Raw genomic sequence first — 13314 nt, forward strand, 5'->3', positions numbered from 1 at the left:
AATAGAAATAATTAAATATTTCTAAATATCTGTTTCAATATATTTTGGATATATTCTATAACATTCTGGAGAGTTATTCAAATTCTTCATCTGAATAGTTCTACTTCCTCTAGCTGATTATAAAATCCCGAAAGTTCGAATGGATCAGTTTCTTTTTCTACTTCTCCTGTTTCTTCTCTTTCTATTCCATTCATTGAAAGCAAATCCCTTACTTTTTCTGGAAGTGACAACTTTTTTCGATTTTTAATTCGGGAGGTTAAGCTGAAATCATTAACTATGGGATCAGATGTGTCCATTACTCTGTAGAACAAATCTGTCAAAGTTACAAGACGACTGCATTTTCGACTAAGATTCGGTCTGTAATTCTTGTAATCTTTGTTTCGCGACTCAGATTCTTCCTCTCCAAACATTCCCACAGGTACCACACTGTTCCTCTAATATCCTTATCCAAGCATGTATAGGACTTATTGCGTACTGAAGCGATTGAAGATTTGGAATGAAGGCACTTGTATCTTTGTTCGAAAGTGTATTAAACATTTCTTGAGTTGCATGGCAAATAAGGCAGGTCTGCATACTCTTTGTATTAGTTATTATGATCAAAACCTTACCATCAATCAAAGTCAAACATAAGGAGAAATGAACTTGAATTTTAAACCGACAGATTAGCTCAGTCGGATAGATGCCTCGCTTGGCGGTCGTTTAAGGACCAAGGGTAAAGTACCCTTGGTTCGCGCCCATTTGGCTTGGTATTTTTCCGGCACGTGAGACAATCTGAGCGGGAGGTTTGACGTCGAGGTATAATAATGTGCACCGTCGATTATTGTCCGGTACACACCATTAGAACTTGACTGTCGATAAACCGGTTGTACTCAGGAGAGGTTTTCTACAGTTTCCCTCTCTACTGGCGAGAAAACACATTAGACGGGTGGTCCAGGCAAATGCGAGTACTCCTAATTTTCAAGACGTTCTGTAGGCGCAAAACTTAGTATTAGGAAAATGTATATAATAAATATTATGTAAGAGAAAAATGTAAACACACTTGTATAGCTAGATAATCTTAAGACGGGTGTATAAACCAAATAAATAAAAAACTTGAATTTTAACACCAGACAAAATTATTTCATGAGCTTCCAACTCGTTAATTTGATTTTCTAGATTATTTTTCATTTTCAAAGTAAGTTCGGCAGATTCCTTCATGTACATCAAACTAATAGGTCGAGCAAATGATGCAGATTGCGAAGATCTGTTATTCTACAAGACGATATTATTTGAAGTCAGACATCTCAATGGTACCAGAGTGGTAGCAAATAAACTGCCATCGTCGTTCGCATTCTAAGACATGTCCTGATACCTTTGATTGAAGCGAAATTGACCAGAGCTTCCATCAAATCCGTATGAAAATATGAAAACTGTCTCTAGTCCTGTACAAGATTGATCTATTTTGGATAAATAATGAAGGAGGACATCTTTTTGCAATTCGAAAGTTCTTTCAGTTAAGTGAACTAATAATGCTTGAAGATAATGCCTTACATAACTGTCTTTCAGATAAAATTTTTTCGTATGGTGGAAAAATGTCGGCTCCTTGTTGTTTCACTAATAATCGTGTCCTTACGTAATCCTCTTTTGAAAAATGAGCGAGATAGAAGAAACGATAATATTTGAACTGCACTCAATTTAACAACAGTTTGCCCTTCCATCAATTTTCGTATTTTTTAGCTTTATCGGGACCTTCTTCAAGTTCTTTAAAAACAACTTCCAAGTCTTTTTTTTAGATGTTTTTGCTGCATAACGAAAAGCACTTATTAGTCTTACAGAATCATTTTTATTTTTATTTGATATCCTTCCTATTTCTCGCAATTTTTATCGATCTGACATTTCATGAAATTGAAGAGGAGGTCGACCAGCTCCTTTTTTCGCATTTAACATTACTACAAAAATATCTAAATTAGATTTTAAATTGGGAATTAGGAATTTAGAATTTAACCAGTCTTCATATTTTGTCTCAAACTTAGACGAGATTCTTCTAACAGATTGACATTTACTATTTCGATCACTTCTGAGTCTTTTCAAAGAAATTCTTAATTTTTCAAAAGTTTGTTCTTCCACTGTATTCATCTGAACTTTAAACTGACTCAAAATAAATTTTAATGCAACTTCAATATCGTCTTTCTCATTTTTAGCATAGAATTTACTAAAAAGTACATCAATGACTTCGCGTTTTGTAAATTTCTTCATTTCACTCTAAAATTTCACATTATTTCAATATTTAAAATTTAATAAATAACTAATCAATTAATAATATATAATATAAATAGTATATTTTTAATAATAAATTATTATTGTATTTAATGTAATATTTACATATTAACGTATTATTACATTTTATTAACCTAAATAAATATTATTATGAAATCAAAACTAAGAAATTCAAATAATAAAATGTTTTAAAAACTTACCTTTAATGTATTAATATCTTTTGAAAGTGTAAATATTGAAAGTACTTCTAAACAATCATTTTTAAACTAAATTCAATGTATTTTATTAGAAAATAAATTTACCTAACCAACAATAATAAATGCCAAACTTATTCACAAACATACAGATGGAAGAAAAACAAAAGAAGATTTATACATAAAAGGCAATATATTCTGATAAATTTGTTAAGAAAAATTAGTTACCTTTTTCAACATAAATAAATGTAACTATGTCTAGGTACAAAAGTAGCAGCAAGGAGCAACATATTTGAAAATATATATGTTCACGAGTAATATATATAATAAATATAAAATATAAATAAAATATATACGATAATATATAAAAAACTTTATTTGGGAGTGGAACGTTGAAGTACGATAGAAAGATAAAATATATTCTTTCATTCACCGAGAAAAAGTTTACAAAAAAATATAATTTTTCATCCAAAAATAAATAATTTAATATGCAATCTAATACATTAAGGCATTTTAATAAATTATCAAAATTATAATAAAATTAAAACATTGAAAGTCAAAGATTTCTTTACAAATAGTACAACTTTCTGTAAAAAGTTTGCCATTATTGTTATGAATTGTTTATAACTTTTTAATTCTCGTAAACCTTTTTCGTTTTTTGAAAATAATTTTAAATGACATTTAAATTTGCTATTATTTATTTAGAGAATAATAACGTTAAATTTGAATGCAATCATTAACCTTAAATTTTGGCAATTTTATAAGGTTTTTAGACCACTGTGCGATGGTTGAAAATTTTGCTTATTGCACGGTACGACTGTTTATGTAATATCTCAGGAACCCGTTTATATTTAAAGCTTAGATTGCAAGGAATAATCTGCGAAAGTAACAATTTTTTTCATTAACTTTTCTAAATTTTGCCAGGACCCGTGTAGAAATTTATCGTGGAAGTATATGAAAAAATGCCTAGTTGCGCTAGATTCTGTCTATGAACTGAAAGGGAAATCTGAGCAGAAGCGAACTAGGAATGTGACGCTAGAAACATCTAGAATATATACAGGCTGGCTGTCTAGTCTCTTTCTATTAAAATTGAACGTTTCTTGACAAATCCACGATATTAAAATATACCGTTTCTATAAAGGTTGAATATTTATATACGTTAATAATAATGAACATACATATTATGTATATTTAAAAAATCTTTATAAATACAAATAAATTACAAAACTATTTCTTACATATCACAATTTTCCATTCCGGTTAGATTTCACGTACATGTTATTATTGTCTAGTTGATCATCTAAATTTTCAGAGTTGATATCTGGATAACTAATGTATCAAAAATAACTTTTTCCTCATCTCTCTATTACCCTTCCAATCTTTGAAATTTGTTAATATAGTATTCCTAGAGTTCAATAAGAAGATACATCAGTAAATTTCTTTATAAATGACACTGATTAACAAACTTTTCTTAAACAATTTCTGCACCACTCTCGCTGACACGCACAGCTATCGCGATCAGCTGATCCATTGCTGCCAACTGTCGCATGCACAGTAACACTGTCGTCTGCTACTACCACTGCTACCAACTTATAATATTGTTAAAAAATAGTCATGTATGTAAGAAAATGTCAAAAATAATAAAATTAATAAAATCTTAGATTCTTTTTTGAATCTAAAAACAGGTAATCCATATAGACAATTAAAATTTCTTTACTATTATCTCAAAGTCTTGATCTCAATGAGAAAAAATATAAAGTTTATAGCATTTTTATAACCTATAATCTGTCTCTAAATTAAAGAATAAATTATCCAAATATAGTTCTAAAACCTTTACATTAAATGCAACTTTAATTTTTACAAGGATTTATATTTCTTAAAAGTTCGTTTAAAAACAGAAAGAATCTGTATTACATACGCAATAAAGGTAGAAGATTTGGTGTGCTAGCTAGTTACTATAACGAATTTAGTGACACCTATTAGACGGACTTGTTCTAATTCCTTATGTCGGTAACCTAGACAGCATCACGATAAATACTAGGCAGTCTCCATATCGAAGGAAATGAAGGGAAAACTGTATAAAAACTGTACATTAACTTAACGGGACCAGGATAGCTATTTGAGAATAAAATTCCACGACAAAAACTGTCTACCCTATTGAAAATCCCCATATGGGAAACCATATGGGAAACCACATGGGATCCTATGTCAAAAACCATGTAAAACCCTACTTCCATGAAGGAAACCACGTGGTTTACCATGTGGTTTCCCATGTCAAACCATATAGGAAATTGAGACAGGATTTTAGTTAGGAATAGACATGAGGAATTTGAACAGTTCATCTATGCATAAAACCATATCAAATCCCACATGTTTTTCCCAGTCAAATCCTAAACCGAATCCCATGTGAAAAACAGTATCATTTATTTATAATTATTTTCCCAAGTCAATCCCCAAGTGAAAAACAGTATCATTTATTTATAATTATTTTCCCATGTCAAATCCTAAACCAAATCCCATGTGAAAAACATTATCCGCCTTATTGAATATCCCTACATGGGAATCCACTTGAAATTTTACAAGGGATTTCACATAGGATTTTATATGGGAATTGACATAGGATTTCATGCAAGATTTCACCTAGGATTTAATGAGACATCACATAGTATTTTATTAAATATCCAATGAAGAAATTTTCAAAGGATTAAAAATTATTTAATAAAAAATTAAATAATATATAGTATTAGTGTTACAAGTCATCAAAAAAGTAAAAAAAACGATAATTTGAAACACGTCCTCTCTGCTACAGGTTCTCAGCTTTTATATACTTCCAGAATCGTCTCAACAGCGAGAGAAGTCACTTTCGCCACCTAGCGGTGAAAGTATAGGAGCGACAGTAATCTTTAACATTACTAAGGAAACCATGTGGAATACCACGTAGGATTCCATGTGGTTTCCTACGTGGGGATTTACATGGGATTTTACTTAGGAATTTAAGTAGAAATAAATTCCCAAATGAATTCCTAAGTAAAATCCCATGTAAATCCCCACGTAGGAAACCACATGGAATCCTACGTGGTATTCCACATGGTTTCCTTAGTAATGTTAAAGATTACTGTCGCTCCTATACTTTCACCGCTAGGTGGCGAAAGTGACTTCTCTCGCTGTTGAGACGATTCTGGAAGTATATAAAAGCTGAGAACCTGTAGCAGAGAGGACGTGTTTCAAATGATCGTTTTTTTACTTTTTTGATGACTTGTAACACTAATACTATTTATTATTTAATTTTTTATTAAATAATTTTTAATCCTTTGAAAATTTCTTCATTGGATCTTTAATAAAATACTATGTGATGTCTCATTAAATCCTAGGTGAAATCTTGCATGAAATCCTATGTCAATTCCCATATAAAATCCTATGTGAAATCCCTTGTAAAATTCCAAGTGGATTCCCATGTAGGGATATTCAATAAGGCGGATAATGTTTTTCACATGGGATTTGGTTTAGGATTTGACATGGGAAAAACATGTGGGATTTGATATGGTTTTATGCATAGATGAACTGTTCAAATTCCCCATGTCTATTCCTAACTAAAATCCTGTCTCAATTTCCCATATGGTTTGACATGGGAAACCACATGGTAAACCACGTGGTTTCCTTCATGGAAGTAGGGTTTTACATGGTTTTTGACATAGGATCCCATGTGGTTTCCCATGTGGTTTCCCATATGGGGATTTTCAATAGGGTAGCTGTAGACTAACACTAGAAAGGCCACGACAAATTTCTACACGGGGAGTCAAATTAAGAGTAAGAAATTAAAAAAATAGAATTATTTTTCTGTGTTTATAATATGCTATCTCGCTTCCTATTTATGTAATACAAATTGTTAAAATAGTTAATGTAGGACTCAGTAATAAAAAAATTATTGTGCGTAAAAGACGACTGTATTTATTGAGCGGGGGTAAGAATTCCTGAAGTGGGCAACGGATTTTCCAAGGTTTGCAATTTCTATAATAAACTTTATAAAAATAAAGTACTAATAGAGGGACAAACAGTCACCAAGTTTTATTTGAAAATATTTATTTGTTTATTTTTTATAAACAATTTAATTTTAATGTAACATTTTTTAAAAACATTTATATCTCAGAACTGGATTATCGGATTTTGATGAAAATTTTTGGACACAATTAATGAAGATTTCAGCTTTTTAAGGAAAATTATTTCAATGTTGAAAAAAATTATTTATTGTAAAAAATAATTGTTAATAATAAACAAATGAATAATTAATTGTGTTCTGGACCTTTTTCGTAAAATTTTTTTTCAGAAACTTAAACTATATAAATCAAGGATTAAATAACTGAAAGAAAAAGTTGGTAGATCGAAATAGTTTATTAACTGTGAATTTTTTTGTGAGCGCGGTCGCGTTGTTCCGTGCGTCGCGGCTTGACGTGGAGCTCCATAAGTTCATTGCACACTTATTACGAACACCAAGTATTCTTAAAAACTGAAATACAGAATAAGTATCTAAAATTTAAGATTATTAGTAGAATTATTTTACCACATTATTGTTTATACTAGTGACAATAATATGCAAAAATAATTTTTTCATTTAGGTATTTTTAAGAAATGTAATTTACTTTTAATTAAATAAATTTCACTTTGTTGGTGTTTAACTAGTATTTTTGTTTTAATTTTCTACTGAATTTGTAAATAAATAAAAAATGTTTTAGTTAAAAGTAAAAATTTAAATTTCTGTTATGGAATTTTATTGAAACTGGTAAAATTTCGTCTAAAGCAAAGATTTTAAATTTGTTTATGTTGGATTTATTTTTTTAATATCAACGATAATTTGAAGAAAAAAAACTGTTTATTACTCAGAAAACAATATTTTACACTTGGAATGTTTTCAATTTTAATTTTTTGTTCGAGAAATATTGTATAATTTGTTTTATTAATCTAACACAAGGAAATTTGAATTCTCTGCTTTAGACGAAATTTTACCAGTTTCAATAAAAATCCATAACAAAAATTTTAATCTAAAGAAAATTTTTTTACTGTGAACTTTTTACTTATTTAACAAAAACATTGTTTATTTACTTACAAATTTAGTCGAAAATTGAAACAAAAAGACTAGTTAAACACCAACAAAGTGAAATTTATTTAATTGAAAATAAATTACATTTCTTAAAAATACCTTAATAAAGTAATTATTTTTACATATTATTGTCACTAGTATAAACAATAATGTGGTAAAATAATTCTACTAATAATCTTAAATTTTAGATAATTATTCTGTATTTCAGTTTTTAAGAATACTCTGTGTTCGTAATAAGTCTGCAATGAACTTATGGAGCTCCACGTCAAGCCGCGTCGCACGGACAACGCGACCGCGCTCACAAAAAATCCACAGTTAATAAACTATTTCGATCTACCAACTTTTTCTTTCAGTTATATAATCCTTGATTTATATAGTTTAAGGTTCTGAAAAAAAATTTTAGGAAAAAGGTCCAGAACACAATTAATTATTCATTTGTTTATTATTAACAATTATTTTTTACAATAAATAATTTTTTTCAACATTGAAATAATTTTCCTTAAAAAGCTGGAATCTTCATTAATTGTGTCCAAAAATTTTCATCAAAATCCGATAATCCAGTTCTGAGATATAAATGTTTAAAAAAAATGTTACATTAAAATTAAATTGTTATAAAAAATAAACAAATGAATATTTTCAAATAAAACTTGGTGACTGTTTGTCCCTCTATTAGTACTTTATTTTTATAAAGTTTATTATAGAAATTGCAAACCTTGGAAAATCCGTTGCCCACTTCAGGAATTCTTACCCAGCGACTACAAAAACGTTTTACAACTATTCGTTAGTAAGTGAGAATCGCAAAGCGTTCCTCGATCATAAAATGTGTTCAAACGAGGTTGTCACGCATGCGCTTAATAGTGCGCGAGATTCAACTCCAACACAAATAAAAATAGTGTCATTTCATTGGAAATTTAATAAGCTTTCCAATGCAATTTAAAAAAGCATGTAGCTTCATTTTTGATGGAGTTATCACTGTTATTATGCGGATGTGTTTTTTAATAGCTCGAGGTGTTAGCGGTCGCACAATTTCTGCCGGTAGTGTAATTATTCTAAAATGAAAAATTGAACAATAAGTAATTGTTTTGATTAGAAAGCAAAAGTCGAAGCAGTAATGGTGCAGATTTCAGGTCCACCATCAGTAGTTAGAAAAGTGGCGGTCTTAGGGCCCAACAATCGTGGCTTGAATCTGGATGTCATAGTCACGAACTGCGAAGAGGCTGAATAGATAGAAAAATTAGGACGCATAAAAGTGTTTTATGTCGTGCCCAATCAGCAAGATTTGCTTGTTCGTTAGGTGCAATGTGCCTCGGATGCAGCCACGTAGGAAAAGTTTGTAAGGTAGTAGACAGATCGGCTGCGTGCTTTAGGTGCGGTGAAGCCGGTCATATGTCTGCGTCCTGTAAAAGAAGCCCAAGCTCCTTCTTATGTAAGGAAAAGCACGTTGACCCTGTCACAGGTAGTAGTGGATGCGGATTCTTTAGGTCGGCTCTTGAGAAGGCCAAAAAGATTCGCTAGGGCCAAAAATAAATAGTGCGGAGGAAAAGCGGCACGGAAGGGTTGTGCCAGAAACATAATAGGACTTTCACTCACTGAGTTTGAAACAACTTATTGGTGGTTCGTGTGTTGAAGAATAGTCCAGAATAAGATGGGAGAGGTTTTTAGTCGGTCGACCAGAGAACGAGCGCACAGTTGTACGAAATATCAAAAAATAGTAAAAATTTAAATCTACACACGAGTTTTCGATTAAAATAAGTTAACAATAGATTATTCGACGCAGAATTCCACCATGAATGAATAAAAGTGCGATCACAGCAAAAGTAGGGGAGATTGGGGTATTGTGGGACACAATTTTTCATAGTTCACTATCTTAAACAACAACATGTTTTTCAAATTTTTCTTGTCAGCAGGTGTTACAACCTAACATATATCATAGTTAGTTTCTTGAAATTATCACCTTTTTGGTGAAAAATTTTATGAGTTACAGAATTTCAAAGTTTAGAATGCCAAAAACCTCATTTCAAAATAAAAGGAATTAAAGATTGTGATACGAATTTATTATGTCTGGTTCTTCTGGGAAGTTATTTAGATAAGAATTGTTTCCAGTTCATTTAAAGTTTGTTCAGTTAAAATTCGAGGATTTTGTTCTAAACGGATTTTGACACTCTGAACAGAAAGAAATCAAACCCTACTTACAGATTTTGCGTTCATTTTTATGAAACCTTAAATTCTTAGGAGCCTGGTGTGTGTAGACCACTGCCTGAATTAAGTACAAAATCAAAAATAACGACGATATCAAATTTTATTAAATGGTTATAAATATTAAAAATGTTTAATTATTAGTTTAAAATTAGAAAAGAAAAGTAAGAAAATGAAATTAAACAGAATCACAATTTGGACAAGTAAAATAGGCTCCATTAATTACACATTTTAAGTGAACAGCTCTATGGCATTAATCGCAATGAATAGAATTATTTTTGTTAAATTACTTAGCTTTCCCAAAAATAGGTGGCTCACAATTCCTCAAAAAATATGTTTAAGTTAAAGGGGGGAATACATAAATGATGGACACCCATGTCATTCCATAAGAGTTCCGTCGGTACACCAGCTGTGTACGGAATGTATTAATATTTATAAAATAAATGACAAAAATTTTTGAATTTCCATTTTCTGATAAAAAATGTTAAAATTTTTTAATCAACTTTCAAAAGTGGCATATTCTTATGAAGCATTATGACATTATAATACCTATTATGTATTTAAATAAAACGGAAAATCACAATTATTTGTAGCATTAAGGAAGTTGCATTTACATAATTTTTATACATTTTGTAAGTTTAATTGAAATTTGTGAGAGTATAATGTAGTACACAAGAACACGTATAGTTATGTGTAGTTACAGAATGTAAAACTTTGACAAACCTGAATATTATACCCTTCGAAGACTGGTACAACACCTAATATATATACTAGGGGGGCTAAGCCCCCCTACGCGGTTCGTGCGCCAAACCCCTATTTCTTACTTGGTTTCATCTTGACTTTTATTATATACTTGAAACAGAACAAATTTTTAAAAACTAAGTATTTATATTTTTGCCCCTTACAATATTGTTTTTTACATTTTTTGAAATGTAATTTAAAATTTATATTTTATTTACTTTAATGGAATTTTTTTAAAATAGATGTCAGTTCATAACATCTATATTGATTGGAACTTAATGCTAAGATTACGTTATGCTCTATATTATGAAGCATAGACTTTGAATAACTTTCAAAATTGACCTATTTTTAAAATATTTTGCCCTAGAGTTATTATAAATATACTATTTAGGAGGTCCCGTAGATGACAGCCCTCATGAAGAGGCCCTGAAAAAAGCCTAAAATGTTTTTATAAGATAGGGATAGATCTATACATAATTCTCACCACATCATCTTTCGAGTCGCATTCACAAAACATGTTAGATAAAACTGGAGAATTTGTTTCCGGAAGAACTTTGATGAATTCAACTCCAATCCCATGCTAAAACAGAAAAATCATCTTAGTTTAAATTAAATTTATAAAAATGTTACAAAGCATTTAAATTCTACAGCAAAAGAAGTTTAAAATAAAATTGAGTAATGGCACTTTTGTACAGGAGAACATAATGCAAAGTAAAGTTTATAAAAGATATTCGTCTCTGATTTTTTTTATGTTAATAGGTCACCATCTTAATTTCAGTTTAAAAATTTAAAATCTGTGTTAACCCTTTCAGTCACAGTGGTCGATATATCGACCACCTTTTAAGCCACCGATTTTTTGAACATAACTTAAAGGAAAACTTAAAATAATTGCAGATTTCTTATTTTTATGTTTCTACAAATAGGGTTTAGTAGTTTTTTAACAAATTAATCTATATTATTTATAATAAATAGTGAAAATCAACGATCACTCCGAGTCAAGGAAAATAAAAATAAAAGAAATTCAATTCTTTTTACGTTTCGGCAGCACAGCTGTCCTCTTCAGAACTATAATTTATTATAAAACAAAATATTAAAAAAAAGTTTTTTTTACAGTTTTTTACAATTTTTTGATTAACAATAAAAAATTAAAAAATTAAATATTTACCGAAAAAAAGAAAATTAGAAAAATTAAAATTATAAATTAAGATAGGCACATCTTTGTCGCTACGATTACAATATGACACTAAACAAATATACAGACAAGTACGAGTGATCGATGTACAATTTTTCGGGGTCAATGCCCCATCGATAAACAAAACTAAGAAAGAGAAATGTCAAGGTAAACTGAAAAGACAGCTGATTATAAATCCTTCTTTTCATTGAGAAAATGAGTATAATAACTACTAAGTTTTAATGTGTCATCTTTTTTATTAATTGAATTTTTTTGTAAGTTAATGTGGAGCATTTCAGAAATAAGGCGTTTTTTAAATGAACCTTCTTTATCTAGTACTAAAAATCCATCCTAATCAAAATCATGACCAAGTGAATTGATATATATATATATATATATATATATATATATCAACTATATTATTTATGTTTTTTGTTATTAACAAACTTATACATGGCAACGCATTATTTCAGGTTAAACTTGACTGTAATAAAAGTAAATCAGTAACATATACTTTAAATTACAATTGTTTTCTGAATTCTCGGGGTTTGCTGAATATTAATCTAAAATCAGATATGCAAATTCAAAATGGTGGATTCAATATGGCGGACAAAAATTAAAAATTAAACAAATTTACTTGAAAATGGTCTCTCGGGGGTTTTTGGGGTCGCTGATTACGAATCTTAAGTCAGTTTTTCAAAATTCAAAATGTCGGATCCAATATGGCGGACAAAAATTAAAAATATAAAGTCAGTTTTTAAAAATTCAAAATAGTGGATCCATAAATCCATATGGCGGAAATAAAAAGTTACGAATTTGGAAAAACTGACTTTAGATTCGTAATCAGTGATCAAGAAAAAACCTAAGCGGTAATTTTTAAACAAATTTGATGGATTTTTTATTTCTTCGTCCAACATAATAAATCCTCCATTTTGAATTTTAATAAACTGACTTTAGATTCAGAATCAGCGACTTCAAAAACCTCCAAATGCCAACTTTTAAGCAAATTTGTTTCATTTTTAAATTTTGTCGACTATATTAAATCCGCCGTTTTGAATTTTGACAAACTGACTCCAGATTTGTAATCAGCGACCCCGACAACCATAGGTACTATACCTGTTGTGGATATTTTTTAATTTCCCAAATTATGGGACTAAATGGGTTAACTGAGAGTTATATATTTAAAGAAGAAGAAAATATACATTTTTAATAGAGCTGTGCAAAATAATTCAAACCGAACTGTTCGAATTTTTTTGCTTAGTTCGAATGTCGAAAATTCAACATTCGAATTGCCTAGGCAATTTAAGTTTGTGAGTTACTACAAAATTCGAACCAAACCGAGTTTTGTTCGGCTTTGGAACGCTAAAATGTCTAATTCTAAAATTCAAAATTTCAGTCGCCTGGTTCGAATGTCGAATTTTCGACAATCAAGTCAGTCTAGTTCGAATGTCGAATATTCGACATTTCGGCGCCCCAAAACCGAACAAAACTCGGTTCGGTTCGAATTTTGCACAGCTCTAATTTTTAATTATATTTTCAGAAAAAACTCAGATTTTCGTTTTTGGCTTTTATTTCACACGGCATTAAATTAAAATTAATCAGACAAGAAGGTAATTGTTCTAAAATAAATTTTGAAAGAAATGAATCATAAATGAAAGGTG

General features: G+C 29.9%; 1 protein-coding gene across 1 annotated transcript in view; it reads right to left on the bottom strand.

Moving 5' to 3' along the window:
* Positions 1-13314, bottom strand: part of LOC122512727 — a 772233-nt gene that overhangs the window by 690887 nt on the left and 68032 nt on the right. The window contains 1 exon segment of the mRNA XM_043628757.1: positions 10967-11062. Coding sequence (XP_043484692.1) covers positions 10967-11062 — 96 coding nt within the window.

The sequence above is a fragment of the Leptopilina heterotoma genome, unplaced genomic scaffold (assembly GCF_015476425.1).
Source record: "Leptopilina heterotoma isolate Lh14 unplaced genomic scaffold, ASM1547642v1 Lhet_125, whole genome shotgun sequence".
In the NCBI taxonomy this organism is placed as follows: Eukaryota; Metazoa; Arthropoda; class Insecta; order Hymenoptera; family Figitidae; genus Leptopilina; species Leptopilina heterotoma.